The sequence below is a fragment of the Mesoplodon densirostris genome, chromosome 19 (assembly GCF_025265405.1).
Source record: "Mesoplodon densirostris isolate mMesDen1 chromosome 19, mMesDen1 primary haplotype, whole genome shotgun sequence".
Lineage (NCBI taxonomy): Eukaryota > Metazoa > Chordata > Mammalia > Artiodactyla > Ziphiidae > Mesoplodon > Mesoplodon densirostris.
The window spans coordinates 64,649,781-64,677,012 of NC_082679.1; the positions used below are offsets into that span (position 1 = coordinate 64,649,781).

The following is a 27,232-nucleotide window of genomic DNA, read 5'->3' on the forward strand; positions in this document are numbered from 1 at the left end:
GGAACCCGAATGTCCGCAGCCCCGCGATCTGGTTTGCTCAGCCTTCCTGCGCTCACCTGTTGGTGTGACCTGAGCAAAGGGGTCACGTACTGTGCAAAGTCACCTCGGCACCTTCTCCACTCCCTTCCCTTCCTGCTGCCGAGGCTTTCCGTTTCAGTCCATATATTAAAAAAAAAAAAATTATGGGAGTGTCTCACGGTTCTCATTTTCTTACTGCAAAACTTTTTCTTAGTTCTGCCCGTCTTCCAGCTGCATTTTCCATTTCCTTTGCTCCTGGCACCTTCCAATTTCCATTGGAGGTGAACAAAGAAGACAGAGAATCTGAACAGAGGTGGCTAGAGGCTGGAGATGGGCGTGGGTGGGTGGGGCATGTGCAGCTCAACAGGAGAGAAAGAAAGAGGAAACCGGGCTTTGGGGAAAATGACAAGTAACGTAAAGCCAGATTGGCCTGTGTGGACATGAGCCCCAGGGGGATTATCCAAATAATTTATATGGCCAGGGAGAGACACCCAGAGAATTCGTCGGGTCAATGGCAGGGCGGGGAGGGGCCCTTGGAACCCGATTGAGAACGTGCTGGAGGGGCGAAAAAGCGGGGGTCAGGGCCTGGTCAGCACAGAGGCCTGGCTGCAACAGGGCGCAAAGGCCTTGAATGTGAAAACGACCAGGATGGGGGGATGCCGGGGTCAGCTCAGGTTCAACCGCCAGGTGGGAGCTCCCAGGAGAGCACGGGGAGTGTGCCTCTCTCCTGGGGACCGCACCCCTGAGGTCCTTCCCTCTCGGTCCTCTCCTTCTCCAGGCGGGTTCAGCCTCACAGTCGCTGTGATGGCCTCACCCCACACGAGCGACCGGAGCTGGGCGATGACCATCAGCCTGGGGCCAACACGGCGATCGTGGGGACAGAGGCGCCGCCCTCAGTGCTGCCCTACTGGGGAGCGGGCCTGTGCCGCAGCCCGCCCTTGTCGCCCCATTTGGGAGGCCCCCGCCTAGAACCAATCCCCGCAGACGGAGGCAGAGCCGCAAGAGGGAGGATTCTGAGCCAGATGTGCCTGGACGTGTCCGCACACGGTTGACGCAGTGACGGGACGCGGGCTCTAGAATCAGCAGGAGCTGGGCCTGAGCTGGACGCCCCCTGCCACCCCTCCACGGTCCCTCCCGCTGCCCCACCTGCAGCCTCCACTCCTCCTTACATAGAATGAGGATGGGGACTTTCCTGGTGTTCAGTGGTAAAGCATCTGCCTTCCAATGCAGGGGACACGGGTTCAATCCCTGGTCAGGGAACTAAGATCCTACATGCCTTGGGGCAACCAAGCCCACTCGCCTCAACTACTGAGCCCGAGCGCCTCAACTAGAGAGCCTGTGTGCCACAAACTACAGAGCCCACATGCCCTGGAGCCTGCCCACCTCAACTAGAGAAGAGAAAACCCACACGCCACCACTAGAGAGAAGCTCACGCGCCACAATGAAAGATCCCACATGCCACAACTAAGACCCGACGCAGCCAAAAATAAATAAAATAAATAAATAAATAATAAAATAAATCTTTAAAAAAAAAAGAGAAGAATGAGGATGCTCATACCCTCCATAGCAGCATCTGTCTGTGCCGTGCTGTTGTTCATCCAACTGGGGCTCTTTTGAAAGGGGGTGTTTGCATGTCTGTCTGTCCAGCATACCTTCCCCCTTCTAGAAACAGAGCCACGATTTCCCCTGGACCAACACGTCCCTGGGCATGTGATCTTGGTGAGGATCTTGGTCAGGGTGCTGGGTGTTCCGCCGACGAGGGGCAGGGTGACTCCAGGCTCAGCCACCAGTCCTCTTCCCCTGGGTCTCTGAATTAGTTTGTCAAACGTATCTTAACCATACACGTACAAAAGTCCAAAGTAACCTTCTAAGTTTTTCACATTTTTTGACTTAAAGGAAAATGAACTTGTTATAGAGATACTGTAACGGAGAAGGACCCTATGGGGCTTCCCGGGACAGACCTCTTGCCTAGATCCTCTTGTTATACCTCCGCTCTGAAGTACCCAGATAATAGTATCTCATGCATATTTCCTGAGTTTTTCAGATGCTAAAAACCACCACTAAATGAGGAAGAAATTAACTAACTGATGATCCTGAGCACATAGCCCGGGGACCTCCCAGAGCCATCAACCAATCAGAAAATTGCGCACAAGCTGATCACATGCCCTGGGACGCCCCTCCCTGACCTGGCCTTTAAACAAGCTGTGCTGAAACTCTTCAGGGAGTTTGGGGTTTTTTGAGGGGCACGAGCCACCTGTCTCCTTGCCTGGCCCTGCAATAAACCTTTCTCTGCTCCAAACTCCGACATTTCAGTACCGTCTGGCTCACTGTCTGTCGGGCACATGAACTTGCATTCGGTAACAATGTCCGTAAGACCCTTGACTACACATAAAAATTATATAGGAAGAGTAAAGATTCGATAGGAACTCATCTACATCCAAATCTGTTTTTCTCAAAATGACTAGTATACTCACACAACTATTAGCCAACCAATTAAAAGTTCAGGAACTATTATTGTTTATTCAATCTTTTAAAGTTGCTGCGTAAAATTTTTAAAAAATTAATACAAACCGTATTAAACCTGAAAAGACAATTTTAGTTGCTCCTTGGGAATTTGGGCTTCGAACAGACCAACAAAGGCAGAAAAAAAGTTGGCACGCTAAGTAAATAAATGCATAAACCTCTGCTCCCCAGATCCCTGAGCTGGCCTGGTCCCTGTGCTTTTAAAGATGTGGTTAGGGGCTTCCCTGGTGGCCCAGTGGTAAAGAGTCCACCTTACAATGCAGGGGGCGTGGGTTTGATCCCTGGTCAGGGAACTAAGATCCCACATGTTGAGGGGCAACTAAGCCCACGCGCCACAACTACTGAGCTCACGAGTCTCAGCTACAGCCCACATGCTGCAAACCACAGAGCCCAAATGCCCTGGAGCCTGCGTGCCACAACTACAGAGAGAAAAAACCACATGCCACAACTAGAGAGAAGCCTGCATGCCGAACGATCCCGCATGCCACAACTTAGACCCGATGCAGCCAAAAATAAATAAATAAATAATAAATCTTAAAAAAAAATAAAGATCTGGTTAACATCTGGTTAATATCCAACTTTTCCTTCTCTTCTTTGAGGTAATCTTGTCCCTCCAAGAAGATGCTTTGGTTTGCATCGGCCAGAGTTGGGGTTCCTGTCCACTTGCCTTTGGCAAGCCCTACATGAAAAGCAACCCTGAGGAATACTGAGAGAGCCACTCCAGGTACGTAGGCTGTGCTCAGGAAACATGGGCTCCTTCTCACCTGTGAGATGAGGAAAGAGACCCCTGGAAACTCTGAGCCATGGTGTGCATGAAGCACCTCACAGGGCCTGGCACAGGGAAAAAGGGCTCTCCGTGCCCTGCTGCAGCCAGTGGTCCATCAGAGTCAGGGTGGGTCAGGCTGGGCCTCAATTGCTGTCCAGTCCCTCTGCCTGACTCGTTTATACCTTTAACTTTACATTCATTATTCATCCACCAGTTTACCGAGCACCTGCGGTGTCCAGTAGGAGTGATCCTACCCTCGTGGAGTTTACATCCTCACTGGGGCAATGGGTTAGTGAACAAGATGACTGGGCATATGGGAGGAAGCGGACCGAGGGCTTTCCTGGAGAGGATCTGGGTCTGGGGGCTGTGTCTGGCATCCCCAGGTTCTGTGGTTCCCTAGGACAACTCCCAGGACTCAGCGTATAGTCATATGCACGGCTAAGACTTATCACAGTGAAAGGATGCAAGCAACATCAGCAGAGGGAGAGGTAGTGTCTGGAGGAGACCAGGTTTCCAGAGTCCTCTCTGGTGGTGTCACAAGCGACGCCCTGAAACCCAGCAATGAGCTGTGACAACAATTGTGGAGTGCAGCCCACCAGGGTTGCCCATAGGAGACTCGGTGCCCAAGGTTCTCAGCGGGGGCTGGTCATGTAGGCACCCTCCGCCCGTTGCAAATTCCCAACTCTCAGAGGCAGAACAGAAAAAGTTGAAAAAACACCGGATGGAATCCGGCAGCCAGTCCCCACAAGTAAAATAGAAGTGGAAGGAAACTTCCCAAACCTGTAGAGTATCCACCCAGCACTGGTGAGGGTTCCCACCAGTGAGGCTTTAATGAGATGGTGCGTGTACAGCCCTTGGCAGGACGCTGGGACCCGCCTCCCTGCCCACCTGCCCTGCAGCCCTCCACCACTGGCAACACGCCCAGCCAGCCTCCTGCTCCCAACTTTCCCCTCCACTCCTCCTCCCGTAGCAGCTGGACATCAGCCAGGTCACTGCCCCATCTCACTCTGGGCGAGGACCAGCGAGGTTCCCGGGCTCCGGACGCCTGGCCACCACCCTTCCTCCGTTCCTTCCAGGCCTCCTCACCTCGGAGACTCTCTCCTCTACCCAACTCTGCTTTTCCCCTCTGAGTGCAACGTTCGTTTTATTAGCTCACTGTTTCTGCCTTCCAGCCCCTGGAATATGACCCCCCCAGGGAGGCCCTCACCGTTCAGAGTTTTGTCCCCAGTGACGTGTGACGTAGCTGGTCGGCATCACCAGCTTTAAGGTGAACATCATCCTGCCCGTCCCCACCGCCAGCCTCGGCCGTTCTCCGTGCCTCGTCCGCTTCTCTGCTGACCCTGTGACCCACTCTCCGGAGTGACAGGGGCAAGGGGCCCCGACCCCAGCTCAGGCTCACCTGACCCCTCGGTGGAGTCGTCGAATTCCACCTGGAAGAGGTAGCCGGTGTTCCAGACGTAGAGGCAGGCCGCCGAGTCGTAGGAGACCCTGAGGGGCTTCAGCCGGGGGTCGTAGACGCTGTCCTTCCAGCGGATGTTGATGGGGGACTGCCGGGCCCCCCCTGACACCGAGGCCGGGCCCTTCCAGAAGGCGTGCACTGGGGGCAGAGAGAGGGAAGAGGAGACCCTGATGGTGCGTGGGCGCCGTTGCAGCCTCAGAGGGGGCGACAGAAACCTGCAAACGCGGTCCCAGAGGAGCCAGCACGGGGGAAGCTGGCCCAACGCGGAGCCTGGGGCCACCAGCCCCTCGGCCTCTTAACGCCGCCCCCGGTGGGCGGGGCCCTCGCGCCACCTCCTCCGCGGACCACGCCCAGGAACCGATTCCTTCCCGCCTGGAATGCAGCTCGCTTTGGCCTTGCGCTGCGCCGAGTTGGTTCTGATCTGTGGTCATTGTCACAGCGTGGTCACAGGGAGTTATGCCTGGGGGTCCAGCCCAGCCCCGGGGAGGCAGGCGGTGGAGGACTGTGGACTGGGGGGCTGCTACAGGTCTCAGAGAGCAGGAAACCAAAGTCCCAGGATCCACAGCAGACCCTGCCTGGAAGGGTCTGGAATAGAAGCCTTGTCACTCCCAACCCCTGCTCTTTCAGTTACCCAGCACTCAAGGTGGGGTGCGCGGACCAGCAGCCCCCCTGGGGGCTTGCTAGAAATGCAGAACCTCAGGCCCCACCCAGACTCCTTGCAAGTTTCAAACCATAGAGAAGGGTCTGCACTCATGTAGAAAGACCCACGCACCCCGATTCCCAGAGGCGGCTGCCTCTGGCTGGTGTACAGCACAGCCTTCTGGCGCTTTCCTCCAAGCTCACAGAAACATACACAGAGTTTTCAAAAAAAAGCAAAAGTACTGCTCAGTACAAAGTGGGTCTTCAGCTCGGTTTTCTTCACTTAACTGTGGACGTCTTCACAACTGTCCCCTCCTTTATACTCCGTGACCATGAAGAGCATCAGGCCACATGGACCGGAGTCCTGGTTCCACCACTCTGTGGCTCTGTGCCCCTCGGCAAGTTTCTTAACCTCTCTGAGCCTCAGTTTCATCACCCGTAAAAGGCGGATCACAATGGTACTTATCATACAGCACTGGTGGGAGCATGAAACAAGAGGCTTAGAACAGCGGAAAGACGGGAATTTTGGCATCAGCCTCAGGTGTGGACCGACGGATTAATTGGGAAGGGCTAAGAGTGTTTGCCGAGAGCCCGGTGTATGCCAGGCTTTGTGCTCACGTCGTTTCATCTTCAGGTGGCCCTGTGTGGCATTTCATCACCCCATTTTACAGACGAGGAGACTGAGGTTTGGGGAGGTGAAGCAACCCACCAGCTCTCACCTCTGACAAAAGTCACCAGTGCACACACCCCCGGAGACTGACTCCGAAGCCCAGGCTCTTCCAACCACCGAAACCTGGAAAGTGTGGAATACTGACATCAGAGGTGAACTTAGTTGTCCATGCAGTGCCTGTATCTGACAGAGGAAGAATCTGAGGCCCAGAGGGAGGGAGGGATGAGTCCAAGGGCACAGAGCACCAAGGACACCACCACCGGGACGAGGCTGACACAGGGCAGTCTCTGGACGGAGCTGGCTGCCGACCTAGTTACCACGTTTGCTGAGATGTTCTCTGCTGGTGTTTGGAGCCCTAGTGATTGGCAGCATGGCTTGTTCCGTGGGGGCTGTAATAACAGCTCGTCCTGGGGGGGCCCTTGCTACCTGCCTTGCTCCGAGCATCTCGCCTTCCTGATGGCCCTGTGAATCTGAGGTTAAGGACTGGCCCACGTCTCCCATGGGAAAGACAATGTGGAAATCTGAAGCCAAGCTGTCTGGCTCCGGACCATCTCCCATTTTGAAATACACCATAAAATGAGACAAACAGCAAATTGCATCTGGAGGCTCTACTTACAAGCATCATTCCTCTTTCTCTGTACACAGGGACCCTGAGAGCACCATCGCTCCAGCCTCAGTGGGTGATTGCAGAGGGTCCCCCACATCTGCTTGACCAGGACGGAGAGACCCGAGGATTTTGGATGACTCCTGCCTGACCCCAGGAGCCTGAGCATCTGCTTCTGTTCCCCGGGGACCCAATAACCAGAGGGAGGTTTTCCTCGCTAACTGCCCTCACTTCAATCTAGACAACCGGGCAGTGGAGTGGACACACCTCTTTCGTAAAAACTCATCCAAAGCCCCGATGGTTAAATTTCAACCCGGCTTCTTGGATGACACGGGGTTTGGCTTAGGGATGGGTGCACTGGGACAAGGGCCCTCGCTGTGGCCAGTCCCTCGGGTCACTGTGCTTTGACCCGGTAAACAGCGGAGTGAGGGTACCAGGGAGCGAGGGGAGCTTGCGGAGAGCTTGCTGCCAGGCCAGGGAGCAGACAGGAGCAAATAGACCAGAGCAAAGTCCCTGATCTTGGGCGTGACCCTGGCTCAGGGCTGCGCAGCCCTCCAGCCTTGGGGCACTCAAGACCAGGCACGGAGCCACACTGTGTGTACCTACAGGGGAGCAAGTGGCCCTTCTGCGCAGGGCTCCTGGGAAGCAGCCCGTCACCTCTCCACAAAACAGACACCATCTGATAGGAATTCGTTCTGCCCAAAGTAGCGGGTCCTGGTTGGCCCGGGACACTCCTAGGCTTTGCCTCCTGCCTCAGCACAAATATGAATGTGCCCGTTTCATGCGCAAAATATCCACATTTGGACAATAAGTTAGATGGTCACCTTAGCTACACAGCTTGTAATATTTTAAGATGTCAGATAACAAAACACCTGCTTTGGACTGTACAGCAGTTTATTCCCCCAGAGACTTTCTACCTGTGAAATGGAGACATCAGTGTTCGGATGGAAAGGTGTGTAAATTTGGGGGCGGGGAGGTTGAAAGTATATGCATCAAGGGAGTAGGGATAGCATCATTGATCCTGGAATCCTGGATTCTTAGATCTGGAAACCCCACAGGACAGGGGTCCTGAACACTGAGTCTACTTGTGGGCTCTCGAGGGCCCGAGAATCCCACTGATCAGACGCACAGTTTGGTCTGCAGCTTCCATCCAACTCTCTGATGGGCCTGTGAGTTTGACTGCCTGGGTTGCAAACCACAAAAACCAACTCTGGAATATATACGCTTTTCTTCCCATGGAGTCATTTTAGAAATGTACCAGCCCTTGGGTGGCTTCATTCATTCATTCATTCTTTCATTCATTGACTTTTGCCTCGGTTTCCTCATCTGTAAAGTGGGGAAATACTAGCACGTACTCTGTTATGTTGTCATGTTCATTATCAGTTGTAATGAACTGATGCAAAGAAAGCGCTTAGGTGGTATCACTTCCATTACCCCCTGCCAAGCGTGCCAAGTTGCAGGTGCTGGCTGAGCCCTGAAGGAGCAGGTCTTGGCATCACAAATCCATGAGCTGACACCCCGAGGACTCCCTTGGCTCTTAGGGGGGGGTGTCCTCAGCACTGTCGGCTGGCTGCCCTTCTGCCTTCAGCTTCCCTACTTTAGGTAGACAACCTCACTGGCTGTCTCTGTGGGTCTGGGGTCTCCCTGCTCCCTGCAGCCACCTGGCAGGGCCCTGCTTCACTTAGAAAGTACCACCAACCCAGCTCGTCCCAGACATCCTCACGGCTGGCTCAGACATCAATTCAATTGCTGTTACAGTAGGAGCTGAACTCTCTGCCATTAAAAAAACATATAAAAGCCGTATACATGTGTGTTATGGAAAACATTTCAAGGGCTTCAAAAGTGAAAAGTCTATCTTTCCTAGAGTGAACTGCTGATAGCAGTTTCTTATAGAAAATATACATATATATGGTCACCAATAATGGTCATGAATAATTTTCTCCATCAGTGTATATAGCTTTTTTTTTTAACACAGTATTTCATTAAAAGATATACCATAATTTATCAAATCACTCCCCCTACAGATGGACTTTTTTTTGTCTTATAAACAACACTGCACTGAACATCTCTGAATGGAATTCCTAGGTTTGATATCTGGGGGTCAAAGGAGACATACACTGACACTGCCGATCCACGCGATGCTGCTCACCCAAGAGATTGTGCTAAGTCCTGCTCTCACCCACTCACCTTATATTGTGAGACAAAGAGCCTCATTTTATCCAACTCAACATCTTCTAATTTTTGACTATCTCCTTTTGCCCATAAAACACTCAGTAATTAGTGAGCTTCATATGACCTGCAATTCTCTTCGGGGATTGCAAGTTCCTCGTGTGGATTTGTGATGGTGAGTTTTGTGTCAACTTGGCTGAGCCGTGGTGCCCAGATACTGGGTCAAACGTTATTCTGGATGCTTCAGGATAGGTGTTTTTTTTGGATGTGATTAACACGGAAATCAGTGGACTTTGAGTAAAGGAGATTACCTGCCGTAATGGGTGGTCCTCATCCAATCAGTTGAAAGCTTTAACAGAACAAAGACTGATTCTCCCTGGAAAAGCAGGCATTCTGCCTTTGGGCCCCGAACCACTCTCCTGGGCCTCCAGTTCGCTGACCCACCCCATCAGGTTTTGGACTTGCTAGGCCTCCCCAATCACATCCGTCAAAGGGCAGGAAGAAAAGACTGGAATTTCTATTTTTATTTCCTCTCTCACCTTTTATAATTTCTATTTTTCATATGTTTCATAGAGTACACAGTACATTAGTATCTGATACACGGATCTAATTCATACATAAATACACATGCATCGGAGGGGCAAACTCAAAATCTTTTTGCTGAGATGAGTGTGTGATCAAAAAAGTTTGGAGCCCACCTTTCTATAAGACCCTCCAAATTTCTTGGCATTACTCTTTTCAAGTAATGCTTTCTTCTTCTTTTTCTTTCTATTTTCTCTTTGGCTGCACCACACAGCATGTGGGATCTTAGTCCCCCGACCAGGGATCGATCGAACCCGCATCCCCTGCAGTGGGAGTGCGGAGTCTTAACCACTGGACCACCAGGGAACTCCCAGTGCTTTATTCTTATATGATAGAAATTCAAATTCACTCCTAACTGCAACCAAATGGTCTCCAAAGTACTTTAAGATCCCAAAAGATACATATGCTATTCATAAAAAAAATTCTATTCTAGTTAGAAAAAGAAAGAAAGAAAGAAGGAAAGAAAGAAAGAAAGAAAAACTCACACTGGGCAAAAATCTTGAAAACGCACGGAAGTTTCTACATGTGTTATTCACGGTAATTTCTTTGGCTTCTCCACTGGATTTTGTATACCATGATTTTGGGCATACTTTTATTGATTTTATAGATCTGCTGATTCCCGATCTGAAGAGCCTGAGGGGATGCTTTGTAGCTGAAATGTTGTCTTTACGTGGACGTCAAACTAGCAGTGCTGTCCTGATGGTCATCACCTGCCTGGCTTCACTGCACTGCGTCCTGGGACAAATGAAAAGCAATGAATCAGGGCTGCCTGGGAGCCCAAGGAAATCGGTTCCTCCTCCTCCCCTGAGACGCACTCAGCCTCTTCTTCCGGAAAGTGTGACTCAACAGCTGCTGGGAGAAAAGAGCCTCCGCTCTGCTAGACAGACGCCAGTGTCAACGTCACAGCTCACACTCGGCTACTCCTCCGGGTCTCACGAGAGCCCAGGGAGACCTGTGTTGGGGCAAATGCTGTGACGTCTGCCCCACGCGTGGTCCCTCTCCTTTGGTAACAGCACCTGAGTTTTCCCTGGGACGCTCCCTCTCCCCAACCAGCTGACCACCCCCCCCCAACCCCCCATGTACCTGAGGCTTGGCCAATTGGAGGGAAAGTGGTTCACAGGGAACCTGAACTGGCCAGTCAGTGTTAGCCCTGGGAATTGCTGCGATTATGGGGAGAGAAGCACTGACTCTCCCTGGGGATTATGGAACTGCTCACATATGCACTGTTTGCAGTTGCTGGGAACACTTTGAGATCCTGCCCAAGAATGGAGAGAAAATTGAGCCCAGGGATGGGAAGGGTGGGGAGGGAAAGACAGAGACAGAAAGAGACAGAGACAGACACATGCAGAGAAAATGACATTGCTTCAGCCAAGCAATTCCTGCTCCTATACCCTGAAGTCCACTTCCAAACTTTTCACTTATGTGAATCAGTAAGTCCCTTTTATTAAGTTCATTTAATTTTTTTTTCTGTATTCCAAAGGGTCCTACCTTAGTTTCCTTCTTACAGACGATGTAACCAAAGCTGAGAGCAGTGACATGACTAAGTCCCCTTGCTAGGAAGTGGCAGAGGCAGTGCTGATGGAACAACTGGACGTCTACATGCAAAAAAAGTCACTCTAGACACAGACCTTATACCTGTCATAAAAATTAACTCAAAATGGACCACAGACCTAAACGCAAATTCAAAACTGTAAAATTCCTAGAAGACAACACAGGAGAAAACCTAGATGACCTTTGGCTTGCCAATGACTTTTTAGATACAACATCAAAGACATGATCCATGAAATAAATAATTGATAAACTAGACTTCAATAAAATTTAAAACTTTTACTCTGTGAAAAACACTGTCAAGAAAAGGAGAAGACAAGTCATAGAAGGAGAAAATATTTGCAAAAGGTGCACCGGATAAAGAACTGTTACCCAAAATATACAAAGAACACTTAAACTCAACACAAAGAAAACAAACAACATGATTTTAAAAATGGGCCAAAGACCTGAACAGACCCCTCAGCAAAGAAGATAGACAGATGGCAAACAAGCATCTGCAAAGATGCTCCACATCCTATGTCATCAGGGAACAATGAGACAACGATGAGATATCACTACACACCTATTAGAATGGCCCAAATCCAGAAACTGACAACACCAAATGCTGGCAAGGGCGTGAGGAAAAAGGAACTTGCATTCATTGCTGGTCAGAATGCAAAATGGTGCAGCCACTTTGGAAGACGGTTGGGCAGTTTCTTACAAAACTAACCATCCTCTTATCATATGAGCTAGCAATTGGGCCCCTTGGTATTTACACAAAGGGGCTGAAAACTTATGTCCATATACAAACCTGCACATGGATGTTTACAGCAGCTTTATTCACAACTGCTGAAACTTGGAAGCAACCAAGAAGTCCTTCAGTAGGTGAAGGGATGAATAAACTGTGGAACATCCAGGCAGTGGAATATTATTCAGTGTTTAAAAGAAATGATCCGTTGAGCCATGAAAAGACACAGAGGAATCTTAAATGCATATGACTAAGTGACAGAAGCCAATCTGAAAAGGCTATGGACTGCATGATTCCAAGTCTGTGACATTCTGGAAAAGGTAAAACTATGGAGAGAGTGAAAAGATCAGTGGTGGCCAGGGGTTGGGGGGAGGGAGGGGTGGACAGGTGGAGCGCAGGAATTACAGGGCAGTGAAACTACTCTGCAGGAGACTATAAAGGTGCGTACACGTCATTACACATTTGTCCAAACCCATAGAATGTTCAAGACCAAGAGTGAGTCCTAATGTAGACTTTGGACCAGGGTGATGGTGGCGTGTCAGTGCAGGGTCATCGATTGTAACAAACGCACCACTCTGGGTCGAGAGGTGATGTCGATGCGGGGTAGGTTGGAGAGGTGCCAGAGGGTATGTGGGAAATCTATACTTTTTTGCTCAATTTTGCTGCGAACTGAAAATTTCTCTAAAAAATAAAATTTAGTAGTTAAAAAAAAAAAGGAGCAAAATGCTGACACACACTACAACATGGATAAACCTTGAAAACATCACGCTAAGGGGAGGAAGCCAGTCACAAAAGGCCACATATCGTGTGATGCCATTGATATGAAATGTCCAGAACAGGCACATATGCAGACAGACAGTTGTCAGGAGCTGGGGGGAGGGGGGAGGAAGGAAGGGGAACGAGGGGTAAAGGGTGATGAAAACGTCCTGGAACAAGGTAGTGTCGGTTGCACAACACCGTGAATGCACCTGGTGCCACTGAATTGTGCACCTTAAAATGGTTAATGGTTAATTCTACATTAAGTGAATTTTTACTGATGGCACTTCCTTAAATTTCTCAATGGCCCAGAACGTGTGGCAGTGGTCTGTCCTGGCCTGGGTGGAATCCCCACCGGCAGCAGTGGGGCTGCAGGGGGTGCTGGCTGCTGCTCCTTCCCACTCCCCCGAATCATCCTCTGAGCTCTGTCCCCAGGACTCCGGTTCACCCCCAAACCAGGTCTCTTCCAGGTGTCTGGGATGGGGGAGGAACTACACGAGAGGTCCCCTGGGTGGACCGGGCACAAAGAGGCACTGTTCAGTGCAGGCTCAGGGAGTAGCATATCCGTCCACACAGTCGCACATCTGCAGGCCCAGGAGGCATCCAGAGGCCCCCCTCCCTCACCCCTGCCCCAGGATCGGATTCGTGCTCCTGTCCCGTTGACGTCACTCCTTGGAATCTCCTGATTCGGTCCCCCCGCCTCTCCATCTCCACTATGACCATCCTGGTTCAGGCCTCCGCCGTCTCTTGCCTGAATCCCTGCCACAGCCTCAACCGCTCTCCCCAAGTCCAGTCAGGAGCCCTCCTCGCCACCCCAACTCATTTTCCAACACTCCCGCCAGAGTGAGTTTTGAAAATGCAAATCTCATCATATCCACCCTTGCCCCACACCTTGTAAAGGCTTCCCGTTATTTTAGGATGGAAACAAAACATGTCCCCTGGCCAAAAAGGACCCGCATATCCCACATCCTGAGTACCTTTCCTGCCATAGCTCACGACCTTCCTCCTCAAAGCTCTAGCACTGCCATGGCTGTGTGACCATGGGTGCGTTGCTTAACCTCTCTGAAATTCATGTTCTTCACAATGAAAAGGGATTATAGGATGTGCCTGGCCAAGGCAAGGTAATTCAACACACGGTAATATGATCATTTCCTGAGTTAGATCCTCCGCTAAATCCTTTACAAACTCTGCTTCATCGACTCCTCCCAATATCCTCATGAGCTCTGAGTCTGAAACGCCAGTTCCCAGAGGAGACGGCCAACTTGCCACAGGGAGCTTGGACTCCAAGCCCATGTCAGGCCTGCTCTCACAGCCCTGCTCTATGGAGTTATACTGTTTTCTAGGCTTTTCCTGGGCAACTGAGGGCTTCACAAATAACTCACTGTGCTCCATGCTGGGTGCATCTTCAGGAACAGGACCCTCTAAGGATTCCAGGGTGTGCCTGAAGCGGGCCCTGCACATTTTGTTTGTTTGTTTGTTTGTTTGTTTTTTGCGGTACATGGGCCTCTCACTGCTGTGGCCTCTCCCGTTGTGGAGCACAGGCTCCGGACGCGCAGGCTCAGTGGCCATGGCTCACGGGCCCAGCCGCTCCGCGGCATGTGGGATCTTCCCGGACCGGGGCACGAACCCGTGTCCCCTGCATCGGCAGGCGGACTCTCAACCACTGCGCCACCAGGGAAGCCCCCTGCACGGTTTTGAAGAAAGGGCCTTTGAGATCTTTGCAAACGCCTGGTGCACGCACATCCATGTGGTCCCCCATGTCTGGTGCCATCCAGGCCAGGGTGCACCTCCCTCTCTTTCCATAAAGCCCCCAGTGATGTGACTTCAGCCTAGTTAACTCCAGGAACTTGGATTGGATTCTTTATTTTGGCTGTGCTGTGTGGCTCGTGGGATCTTAGCTCCCCAACCAGGGATTGAACCCTGGCCCTCAGCAGTGAAAAGTGTGGAGTCCTAACCACTGGACCACCGGGGAGTTCCCTGGATTGGATTCTTGTAAGGACTGACCGCAAGGACAAGAGTCCCCTGTGGTTGGCAAGTCAACTTTCATTGGTAGCAGTTGTCTTCGCTAATTTCTAGCTATTTAATTTTTTTTAAACCATGGTTAATCAGCTGTCAGTACTGCACACCTTTGTCTATTTGAGCGTCCTGGGCAGCAAAGTGAAAAGTAAATAAACGTGAAACATCAAAAACAGAAAAGAGAAGTCAAGCACTCCAGCCTAAGCACGATTATCATTTTGATCAGCTTAAAAATGACTTCTGATGACTTAGCAGTGGCCTGGAAAGGAAGGAGCAGGCAAACCCACATCTGGAAGGGAGCTGCAGATGAGGACTTGGTGATATTCTGAAATAGTGTGAAGAATATCACCCTACGTTCATCTGCTTTCTAGTCAGATATTCATGAATCCTTGTCAAGAAGTTTAGAGTTATGTGTTCAGACTGGTTGTAATTGAGACAGAAGTGGGGACAGAAAGCATGGCTCTCCTGGGACTTTTGTGGTTGGCTTCAGAAACGCTTTTCCCACTGCAAACGGACTCTGGACTCCAGACCCAGGTGCTTTGGCTTCCAGACCCCGCTTTCATCTCTTCCCAGCTATGTAACCTTGCTGAGCAATGTTTCCAGTCTCTCTGGACTGTTCCTCACCTCTGAACAGGACAGATCTCATTTCGTTATCAGGATCTTCCCAGCGCTGACCTTCTGTGGTTCTTTGGAACTTCTTTAGGGCTCTTTTCCTGCAGAGGAGTCCAGTGACCAGTCTCAGGAGACCCCCGAGGGCTATTTCCTGAAGAGCCCCTAACGCAACAAGGTTGCCCAAGGCCGCACAGCTGGTTACTGCCCTGAGTACGGTTTTATTATTGGCGAAAGAGAAGTGGGCAGGAAACTAACGGTACAGCGTTTTCCTTTCCGAATGAAAATAGCTCCACCGTTTCGTGTTTGGAGGATCAAAGGAATTTTAGCTCGTTGTAAACAACTCAGAAAACAGAGGCGAGTGTAAAGAAGAAAAATGAAAAAGCAGTGGTAATCCCAGCAATACCAGTAAGCACGAATAACATTTCTGGGAACTGCCTATAGTTCGGGAATTTTCCTACGAGTACCCACAAACGCACTTTTATGCTCTATAAATACAGCCAAATTCATACTATGTTTTTCATATATAACTGTCCCTATATTATACACGATACATAACTAACATCAATTACATATAAAATATACATCACGTGTAATTAATACATATTTTCCCAGGAGTGTGCCCTCGAGCCTGTGACGGCCCTAGGGACCCCTGAGCACCCACTGTTACTCGGGGAACACGGCCAGAGGAGTAGCTGGAGCCTCTCCGGGAGCAGCCGGCCGCGGCATCTGAACTACAAGTCCCACCATTCCATGCGCGGGCGCAGTCGGGCGACCGGAGGGCGTAGGGACCACAAGTACCGGCAGGCTTGGCGCAGACGCAGGAACCACGAGTCCCAGAATGCACTGCTCGAAGCTCGCGCAGGGCCCTCCGGGATATGTAGTCGTCGGGGAGCTAATTCCTATTCATTAGGCCTCAAAGAAAATGCAAATTCCTCCAACGGTCCAGCGATGCGACTTCTCAGGGGCTAGCGAGAAGCCCGAGCGCGCGACGGGGAAGAAAGAAGCCTAGGGGCCTAAACTGCGGTGCGAGAGCACGACCCGTGCGCATTCCCGGCTGTCACCAGCGCCAGCGAAGGACGCGCGGGAGGCCCCGAGCAGCAGGCCCCTCCCCTGCGCCCCGCCCCCCAGCCGCCGCGCCCGCCCAGGGAGCCTGCGCAGACGGTGCAAGGCAGAGGGCCGCGGGGAGGGACTCGCAGCGCCTGCGCAGAGCGGCGGCTTCTCTCGCGAGGACGGACGCCATTATCGCATCTCCTCGACAAACACCACGAGAATTCCGCAGCCCACACGGTAATTGCAGCTCCCGCAGCCGGTCGCGTCTCCGCCTCCCCCTTCCCGCGGGGCGAGAGCGAGAGCGAGAGCGAGATCTCCCCTCCTCCCTCCTCCCTGCGCCCTCCTCCGGCCGCCGCCCCCGCCCCCCCGACGCGGGGACCGGCCCCAACGGCCCGCCGCCCTTGGCGCCCCCGCGTCAGCCCTGTCAGCCGCCGGCCCGCCGCCGCACCTCAGCGCCCGGCTCCGGCCGCCCCTCCCCCCGCCCCGCCGCCCCCGCCGGCGCGGGCCTCTCCTCCGGGACCTGCCCCTCACGAGCGGCGTCCGGCCGCGGGGCGGGCGGGGCGGGGTCGCGCTGCTGCTGCGGTGCAGCCCCTCCGATCCGAGAGGCCCCGGGAAGCCGGAGGCTGCGGGCGCGGGGACCGCGGCTGCGGAGCGGAAGTGCGGGAGGCGGCAGGTTCACCCGGGGCGGGCCCGAGTGAGGGGGACGGCCGTGGGGACCACTCCTCGGTGCTCGGAACGCCTGAACCGCCCGTAACGTTAACTCCGTGGATTCAGCTCCAGTTCTCCTTTGTCTGGCAATTAAACTAAGTGTGTGTTCCTGGGACGTGGGATTCTGTCACCACTGGCGTTCGTTTTTAGCAAACGGCTGCCATGTGTGGGTCCTGTGCTGCGGCCGGGCCTGCCGAGCGTTTCCAGCGTTTCTCATCACAGCGGTCCAGTCAGGTGGACAGGGAGGTGACTGAGGCTCACGGAGGGTAAGGGACTTGTCCGGGACACACAGCCAGGTTTGAACGCGATCTGTCTGAAGTCCATGTTCTTAAACAGCTGCACACATACTTGATATTGTAATAAAGGACTGTACCCAATAAAATGTCAATGGAAAACTTAAGATGAGAAGCAGCAGCCCCCTCCCCCACTTGTCAGCTCGACTCCTCACATTCTTTGGTATCGTTTTGTTGTTTCTTGAGGAAGTTCTCCATGGCTCTAAATAATAAGCTGGCATTGTATTGGTTTTATACATTCTTGACTTGCTGTTATGATAGGATGAGTTAGCTTTTCATATCTTATCTCACCTCTTCTATCCCTGCTGAGCAAATACTGCTTCACAGCCAGCGAATGCATTTCCCGTCTATACAGCTTTTTTTTTTTCCTATTGTTTGTGATGGCCTTTCTTTTTCTTTGCACTTTCTGTTCCCATTGATGCTTTACCTCGTCTTAAATTCTCAAGGATGGTGTTGGATCTCGCCAACCGTCCCCTTCCCCAGCCCTCTGACCTTTTTCTAATCTGGACTGACGACTCTTCAGACCAGCCCGGGTATCATCCTGAAGTTTTCTTTTACTATACATCTGAGTTTGTTCAGGTCTCATGGTTTAATCTTGGCTGTCTTTGTTTCAATGAACACTTTCTGCCAAGCAGCCTTATTCCTTTTGGGTAACTCGTGAGGATCCTCTTTGGTGTCCAGCCATGTCTAGAATGCCAAACAAATGTCAAGTCCCACCATGAATGCTCTTTGACTTTGGGGACGTGTCCTTCAGCCCTGGAATTTGAAATTCTCTTGTATCATTTGAGAATTTCTTCTGGTCTGCTTTTACTCTTGTGTTTTAGGAGTTCCTGTTACTTTGATGATGGACATCTTGGGTTCACTCTCTGAATCTCCCGTCTTTATCCTCTTCCTGTGTCGTTTTATTCTTGTTTCTGGGATAGGGCTTCCATGTATCTTCCAGTCCTATTTAAAATTTTTTATTTCTACAGAGTTTTCATTTCTAAGGGCTTACTTGTTCTTTTTTCGTAATAACGTCTGATGAATGCATTATCTCCTTGACTTTGAGGATACTGTTAAGGATTTTGTCAGTTCTCTTGTTCTCTGCTTTCTTGTTTCCTCTAGTGTCACTTGTGGTTTTCTTCTTTTTAAAAAGATTGGCTTCTTACTTTGTATGGCAAGTACTCTTCAAATATTGGTAATTATTGTTGTCTAAGGCAAGAGGAAGCAGGCAGAGAAACCTGAGTCTGTGGGGCTGATTTTTTTTTTTTTTTTTTTGGCCGCATTTGCGCAGCCTGAGGGATCTCAGTTCCCCAACCAGGGACTGAACCCTGGGCCCACTGTAGTAGAAGCATGGGGTCCTAACCACTGGAACGCCAGGGAAGTCCCCTGTGGGGCTGATTTTGAAAATGTGCAGGTTTCCCTTCGGGTGTTTGGGAACTTTTTATTGTGCTGGGACCTCAAATGCCCGAAGACAGATAGTCTCTGGGCCTTTCAGCGTAAGGAAGACCCCCTTGATTTGGGGCCGCTCCACTTGGTGTAGGGAGGGCCGGAGTGCAGCTCTTCTGTATAGGGATCTGACTTCTGTGGGCAGCCGCAGCCCTCGCCCTCGACTGAGGATCCTGGGTTGGGGTCCTCGCCTTCCACTGGCTTAGAGCCCTCCTTCGGTTGTATCCACTCCTGTGTGCTCCAGAGTTCTATTTCCTTTTCCCCCCATTAAATCCTCTTGGTCTGCCAGAAATGTGCAAAATCTCTTGCCTGTTGTCTTACATTCTTTCTTGTGGGTTTATTATACGATATTAAAAGTCATTTTAGGGCTTCCCTGGTGGCGCCTCCCAGTGGCCTTGGTGATGGTTGCCCACCGGCAGTGGGATGGATGGCCAGATCACGGTCCCCATGGCCGCCTCCGCGTTGCAGTTGTGGGCGGGTGGTGTGCGTTCCTGCTGGCCGTTCTGGCTCCGCAGCCTTGCAGGGTGCCAGGCTCGTCTGGGGAAGGCCAAGCACAGACAGTGGTAGAGCAAAGATTGTGATTTTAGACTCTGCAGTGAGCTTCTCTCTGTGTCACTGGGCCAAAGATTAGGGATTGCTTCTAGGTAAGCAGTGATTACAGTGCTCCAAGTGTAATCTTGATGCATTTTACTTGACTGTCCTTTGAAAGTTGTGAGTAGTGAAATACATCAGTTGTGTTTTCGAGGGCCTTGCTAATGGAATGGTCCACAGCAAGGACCACAAGCATAATGATCACTGGGCTTTTGAGAGAAAAGCAGACTCTCAGGCCCTGTCCAACATATGGAATCAGAATCTGGAGCTTTGTAAACTTTTCCTTTTTAAAACAATTTTTTCTTTATTTGTTTATTTTTGGCTGCATTAGGTCTTCGTTGCTGCGTGCGGGCTTTCTCTAGTTGCGGCGAGCGGGGGCTACTCTTCGTTGCGGTGCACGGGCTTCTCATTGTGGTGGCTTCTCTTGTGGCAGATCACGGGCTCTAGGCGCACGGGCTTCAGTAGTTGTGGTGCGCACGCTCAGTAGTTGTGACGCATGGGCTCAGTAGTTGTGGTGCACGGGCTTAGTTGGTCCACAGCATGTGGGATTTTCCTGGCCATGGATCGAACCTGTGTCCCCTGCATTGGCAGGTGGATTCTTAACCACTGCGCCACCAGGGAGGTCCCAGTAAACTTTTCTTTTGAAGGAACTTTAGCCTTACAGAAAATTGCAAAAATAGTTTAGAGAGCTTCCCTATGCCCGTCACTCACTTCCTTTAATGCTGACATCTTAGATTATCAAATAGTCTTATAAAACTCAGAAAATTAACATCGTCACAGTACTGTTAATTGAACTGCAGACCTTGCTAAACTTCATCAGTTTTCCACTAATGTCTTTTTTCTGCTTCAGGAGCTAATCCAGGATCCCTCTCTGCATTTAGTTGTCACGTCTCCTTAAGTCTCTTCCAATCTGTGATATTTACACAGCCCCAAAGGATCTCTCCCAAGATGTTTATAAATTACAAGGGAAAAATAATAACTTCACAGTGGAAAAACCTGGCAGATACCATCTCAGCATCACCAGAATAAGACATAATGATATCATGTTTCTTGATATGCACTGAGACAGAAATGCATAGCCAAAGTCTAACCATGATGAAACCCAAGTTGAGGCACATGTGTCCAAATCGTGACTAGTGCACCTCAGAAGTACCCCAGGTGTTGAAAGATAAGGAAAGATTCAGAATTTGCACTTTAAAGGACTGCCAGGTGTAGCATATGCACTTTGCTGAAGAAATACTTCCTGTGCTAGATGGTTGACAAGGAGAAAAGAGATAAAGAACCACCAGCCTTGTTTGGTGGATTGGTAAATGGGTATCCCTGGCACAGGGTCTAGGTGAGTTTGCGTACATGGCTTATTGATAACACCGCTTACAGCTTACTAGCCTTAGTTTTTCCTTATGACCTTCATCTACGCTATAAATTCTGAAAACTTTAGCTGTACAGTTAAGTATACATATTACATGACAGTGCCAGATTGACTTTAAAATGTCCATGTAACTTTACCACTTTAGCTATTTAAATCTGGAAAAAATAAGCATTTTCTCATTTTGAAGAAAAGACTTCTGGGGGAAAATACGTATTAAAATTCTCAACGACAATGTCTTAGAAAAAGCCGTAAAAAGTCCTCCCTCGGGCTTCCCTGGTGGCGCAGTGGTTGAGAGTCCGCCTGCAGATGCAGGGAACACGGGTTCGTGCCCTGGTCCGGGAAGATCCCACATGCCGCGGAGCTGCTGGGCCCGTGAGCCATGGCCGCTGAGCCTGCGCATCCGGAGCCTGTGCTCCACAACGGGAGAGGCCCGCGTACCATCAAAAAAAAAAAAAAAAAAAAAAAAGTCCTCCCTTTACGAGAGAGAAATAAAGGTCGTTACTGTGTTCTCTGACTTCATATATATGATGGTCATAAAAACAATTGCATAATGAATTGTTCACTGGAATTGCCCTGAACCATTCTGAAATGTTCATTTTTGGCAAATTTGAGAGCCGCTGGGGGGGTGGGGGGGGCGGCATCACATGGTTGAAATTTGCTCTTAAAAAGTTACACTTGTTTTGTTGTTCCAGGATAGTATCTGGAGCTCATTTAACTCCTCACAGAAGAGTAGAATCCTAGCCTCATCCCCCCTGCCTTTCAGAGTAGTTTTAAAAATACTTAACCCTTAGGTTTCTCACTTTTGTGTAGGTTGTGAAACCAGTTAAAAAGAGAGCTTTAGCTAATGATCTCATTTTATGCCATCTGCCTTGCCTTTGACTCTGTCTGTCCACTATCTGGGGCTGTGCCCAGCCTGCCTCCTGGGAAGAGAGGGGGCTCTCTTCAGTTCTAGAGAGCAGGGAGCAGGGGGATCACTCTTGACCCCTTGTCACCCCCCCAGTGCACGCCCTCATCATAATGCTGCAGACTAAGTCTAAGAGGAAGCTGAGCTTGGGATGACCACCCAGAGCCTGCCATTGCTTGAAACCTGTGGATATTCTTTTTTTTTTTTTGCGGTACGCGGGCCTCTCACTGTTGCGGCCTCTCCCGCTGCGGAGCACAGGCTCCGGATGCGCAGGCCCAGTGGCCATGGCTCACGGGCCCAGCTGCTCCGCGGCATGTGGGATCTTCCCGGACCAGGGCACGAACCCGTGTCCCCTGCATCGGCAGGCGGACTCTCAACCACTGCGCCACCAGGGGAGCCCCCTGTGGATATTCTTGAATTAAAACGTGATGGAAACCTTAACTTCCTAAGCCACTGGCAGAGAGTACACCCGAAGCATTGTGGAAGTCACGTGAAATTGATTCCTATTTTGAATTAAATTCTCTTCATCTTTCACATCTACCCATAGCCAAGAACTGTCCGATTTGATTAAATGTTTTGGATCATCTGCCTCTGTGGTGGGATGGACAGTAAGATTTGCTTTGTCTTTATAAGGACCCTCGTGCTGGGGAGGGGGGATGGTGGTGGTGATGACTGGTGACCCATAAGGTCGGATTGCTGACAATGCATAAGTGATGGAAGAATAAAATCCACCAGAAAAGGCCAGAGAAGGTGAAGAGATGAGAATAGGTTTTATTACATCCCTGAAAAGGTAGATAGGTGGGGTGGAGGGTCTGTGGAAGCTGACTCCCCTTTCCTTGCCCTGAGTCCTTCTGTGTTAGCTTTTAGGGTAAATGAGTGCAGGTAATGCTCTGAAGGAGAAAGTGAGTTGGCAGGAAGGGCCCAGGTAGGGATGGGGCGGGCGGAGTGGTGCCAGGAAGCCGGGACTGCGCTGAGCGGCTCTGGGCAGAGCCCTGTACTGACAAACCTTTTGTAATAAAGATTGACGTTCTGTGCTGCAAAGAATGCTGCTTCTGGTCTCTAGTGATTTTTCCTTTTTCTTCAATGTGGAAAGTCATCAAATGACTTGAAGCAAAGTTAAGCCTTTCTAAAATAGCAATGGGTTTGGATAAAGCTGGCAGTGAAAACTTGGTGCGTGTGCTGCTGGCATTTCCTTATTGGTGTGAACTGTGTGTCCCTTGAGTGTGGTGAGAGCCCCCGGGCAGCTGGATCTTCCTGGGTGGAGGGGGATGACTCAGGCTGCGGTTCCAACTGTCACCACCAAGAGTGGCCCTGCACTTGCGTTGGCAGGTGGATGGCAGGACGGGACCTGTCCTGTGAACTGGTGGGCTGGAGCCAGGGGTGGGCCTCAGGAGCAGAGTGCTGCGTTAAGCCGCCTTTTATGCTGGGAGCTTCGTGGAGACGCCAAGTAATTCACTCCACCCATGATTTTGACTGAATCTGACAAAGACTGCTGGGCATCCTGTTTACCAGTGAAGAATTGCTGCAACTGTCAGTGGGCAAACATAGTTCGCAGTTAACTGGCTTTCTAGTTTTGAAATTAAACATTTTGTGGATTTTTAAGATTTGCAGGATTCAACTAATTTCACGTTTTTTGTGAAGTGACGGTTTAATATTTATTACATTATTTTACATTTGTATAACTTAAATTTGCATAATTCAGATTTATATAAAATGCAGTTCTACTGTGTTGGGAGAAAGAAATCTGAAGGGGTGCAGTAAGATGAAAGCAAACGTGTACTGCCTGGGGTTCCCTCTGTGCGTAGCTGTTAATAAAACACTCAGGGCTTCCCTGGTAAGAATATGCCTGCCAATGCAGGGGACACGGGTTCGAGCCCAGGTCCGGGAAGATCCCACGTGCTGCAGAGCAACTAAGCCCGTGTGCCACAACTACTGAGACTGCGTGCTAGAGCCTGCGAGCCACAACTACTGAGGCCCACGCACCTAGAGCCTGTGCTCCACGACAAGAGAAGCCACCTCAATGAGAAGCCCGCGCACTGCAACGAAGAGTAGCCCCCGCTCGCCGCAACTAGAGAAAGCCCGCGCGCAGCAACGAAGACCCAGTGCAGCCAAAACAAACAAAAAACACTCAATTCAACTTGCTTCACGAGTTCTCCAGGGATCATTCAAGAGCTCAGGAAGCCTGCTTTGCCTCTTTGGGATTTCTGTGGATCCACTATAATCTGAAGCAGAAATCGCTCTATGCGGCCAACAGGAGGTGGAGCCGGCAGAGCCAGCCCATCCTAGAGCCTCTCAGGAGGCCACGATCACTGCTCTTCAAAAGTTCCTGTCTCTTCTTCCCCTGTCTCAGTCTCCAGGCAGTTTCTAGAGTCTGGAGATGCCACTGATGTGGTTAAACGCTCGGCTGCAGGGCAGAAGTCCACAAACTTTGTGTCAAGGGCTATATGAGTAGACATTTTTGGCTTTGGGGGTCTGTCCCAACCACTCAGCTCTGCCCTTGGAGAAGCCGGAATAGACGTGGCTGTTTTCCAATAAAACTTATCTACAAAAACTAACCGCTGGCTGGACTTGCCCCTCAGACCGTACTGTGTGACTGGAGACTGCAGGTGCTCATGCAAGTCGGGGAAAGAAGTCAAGCAGGGGAATTCGGCGAGAGTGAGCCGGTGGTGAGGAGCGCCCCCGCTGGGCCCCTTTCCCGCAGGCTGCTCCACCTCCAGCGGCCGCGCTCCTCTGCTGACGCGGGGAGCCTGGGGTCATCTGCAGGGTGTATTTTGGGAAAATCTGCACGAAGTATAATTGGCGTCAGCAAAGCACCTTCAGATGAGAACGCGTCTGTCCATCCTCACTGCTGTTCTTTGGAAGAATAGCCTCGACATCTCTTCATAGGAATTGGATTTGGGTTTTTTCAGGCTTCGAAGTTGCAAGAATAGTACAAAGAATTATGGTGTAGGTTTATCCTAGAGTCTCGGATGCTAATATTTTATATTTGCTTTATCCTCTTCTCTGCAACTCTCTGTGTTTGTGTGTGTGTATATTTTTCTATTTTTTTTCCTGAACAGTTTAAACTATGAAGTAAGTCCCTTTAACCTTAAACACTTAAATGGCTGTTTCCTATTAACAAGGACCTTCTCTTATATAACCACAGTACAATTTTCAAAATTAGGAATCTATCATTGATGCAACTTTGTTATCTAAGCATCAGATCTAGTTCAGATTTTATTAATTATCCCAATAACGTCCATTTTTAGCAAAAGAAAAAGGGACTCCTTTATTAACTTGGGATGTATTTTTCCCTAAGAACGTTTGCCCTTTACCGACATTATCATAAATTAGGCACCATACTCCTTGCAAATTACAAGTTTAGTGACATCAAAAGTCTGCATATTTATTGTTGACAGCATTCATGTTGCATAATCATTTCCTCCTGCTCTTCTGTTTGGGAGAGGGATGGGAAAGACTGGCGGCAGAGGTAAGAGGCAGAATGCCCGGCGGTACACGGGCCTCTCACTGTTGTGGCATCTCCCATTGCGGAGCACAGGCTCTGGACGTGCAGGCTCATCGGCCATGGCTCACGGGCCCAGCCGCTCCGCGGCATGTGGGATCTTCCCGGACTGGGGCACGAACCCGCGTCCCCTGCATCGGCAGGCGGACTCTCAACCACTGCACCACCAGGGAAGCCCCTGCCTGGCTATTTTTAAAGTCTACCCAGATCATTGGTTGCACGTGTGGATGCGGTGGGGTTATGATGTGCTAGAGCTGGGGATCAGAAATGAGTATGACCTTCCATGGTGTCATTTGCTAAATTTATAAAAAGTTCTTTAAGGTCACTCTCCAGTCTACATAGTCCTGTTGGGCTGGATAAGGGTGATTTTCTAAGGGCTTCTGCTGTTCAGTGCTGGACCCATTTATTTACCAAAGTACAGTTGACCCTTAAACAATGTGGGGGGTAGGGGCACCCACCCTGCACGTAGTGGAAGGTCTGAATAGAACTTGTAGTCAGCCCTCCGTATCCATGGTTCTGCATCCTCGGTTCAACCAGCTGCAGCTTGTGCAGTACCGAAATGTTTACCCTTGAAAAAAATCTGCATATTGGTGGACCTGTGCAGCTCAAACCAGTGTTGTGGCTGCTTGGCTTTGGGGCAGCCATGCACGGCTTCCCTCCCATGGTGGTGTGCGGCACATATCTGAGCATGTGTGAGACCCTTGGCACGCAGCGTTCTAGGTACTTGGGCCTCCTCGCCCATTTGCAGCCTGAAGTTCAGAGTCCTCGTCACGTTTCAGACCGGCTTCCTGGGGTTCTGGAGCAGTAAGAGGGAGGCATTCCGGTCCAATTAAGGCATTTGACTATGCATGTGGCTTTGAAAAGGTTAAAGTATCTTTATAAATACATGCTTTACATGGACATTTTAATGGCATGAACTTTTCATCAGTCTTAGATCAGGCCCAGTAATTTTGGGGTTCTAAGTGCAGTTTCTAATCTTTAGGGTGTTGTTTTTCATGACTAAGTTTTTTTTTTTTTAATTAATTAATTAATTTCTTTATTTTTGGCTGCGTTGGGTCTTCGTTGCTGCACGCGGGCTTTCTCTAGTTGTGGCGAGCGGGGGCTACTCTTTGTTGCGGTGCGCGGGCTTCTCACTGCGGTGGCTTTTCTTGTTGCGGAGCACGGGCTCTAGGAGTGTGGGCTTCAGTAGTTGTGGCACGCAGGCTCAGTAGTTGTGGCTTGTGGGTTCTGGAGCGCAGGCTCAGTAGTTGTGGCGCACGGGCTTAGTTGCTCCGCGGCATGTGGGATCTTCCCGGACCAGGGCTTGAACCTGTGTCCCCTGCATTGGCAGGCGGTTTCTTAACCACTGCGCCACCAGGGAAGTCCCCATGACTAAGTTTTAATTACACATTGGGAATTAGGGTCTTGAGTAAAATGGAGACTGTGAACTTGGCTCCTTGGCCCCAGCGGTGACAGTGACGTAGGCTGTGTCTGTCACCACCGAGCCATTCCAGCGCCGTAAACGGGTCAGTCAGCATCTGCGTCTCGTCCTTGTCGGGCTCCTTACACTTTTGTCCATTTTCTGTTGTAGATCAGATTACTTTGTTCTCCTTGGTTATGGGCCCTGCCCCTGAGGGGCTGTGTTTGCCTGATGTCAGTTGTGCGTCAGAAACCTCTGGAGTGGTCCCTGCATCTGTCGCCTGTCCTCGTTACTTGTTTTAATGACTGCTCAAGCTGGGTGTTCATCTTCTTTTATGTTCCTGGCTAGGATTACAGCTTTCCTTAACATTTTGGCACATGGCTGTTAGTATTATTTGGTTTCTGTGAAATTTCGAGGTGGAGAAAGATTAGGACACTGGCCTCCTTACCCTGGACGGCTGACCACCCTCCTCCCCAAGCTTTGCAGTTCATGGGAATAAACAGGAGGGGCAGATGAGTGACAAACGGATTTCAGTTTCTGGAAGGAGCTGAAGGAGGGATGGACGCACAGCCCTGCTCTCAGGGGAGGCAGAGGGAACATGTGGTGATGGATGACAGTGGGGTTAGTTAGCCCGACACAAAGTGAGTTACCGAGTGACCGGGCCCCCCATGCCTACCCCTACCGCCACCCCACCTGCTCTCCGGTCTCATATTGCCCTAATAAATATTCATGGTGAGGGGATGGGCCTACCTCTGTAAAACGGGGATGCACCTACGTCCAAGGTTGTGAAGACTCAGTGAAATAATGCTAATATGTGTTTAGGATCCAATGAATGGTAGCTCCTATAATTACTGTTATGATCATCAGCTTCACCCACCAGGCCCTGTATCTTTTTATGC

General features: G+C 50.5%; 2 protein-coding genes across 5 annotated transcripts in view; one reads left to right on the forward strand and one right to left on the reverse strand.

Annotated features, from left to right (window-relative positions):
• CA5A (carbonic anhydrase 5A) overlaps positions 1-6,848 on the reverse strand; it is a 28,187-nt gene extending 21,339 nt beyond the window's left edge. Inside the window, exons 1-2 of the mRNA XM_060084720.1 lie at positions 6,692-6,848; positions 4,707-4,904 (exon numbers count right to left, since the gene is read on the reverse strand). Of these exons, the coding sequence (XP_059940703.1) occupies positions 4,707-4,904; positions 6,692-6,848 (355 nt within the window). The remainder of the gene's footprint in view (positions 1-4,706; positions 4,905-6,691) is intronic.
• A 9,372-nt stretch (positions 6,849-16,220) lies between these two features.
• The window catches only part of BANP (BTG3 associated nuclear protein), a 109,590-nt gene continuing 98,578 nt past the window's right edge, over positions 16,221-27,232 (forward strand). For 3 of the 4 annotated variants that reach the window (XM_060083436.1, XM_060083434.1, XM_060083437.1), the window contains exon 1: positions 16,221-16,376. The gene's annotated coding sequence lies outside the window, so the exon portion shown is untranslated. Of the gene's footprint in view, positions 16,377-17,034; positions 17,114-27,232 lie in introns of those variants that run through there. The other variant, XM_060083435.1, reaches the window with a different exon arrangement.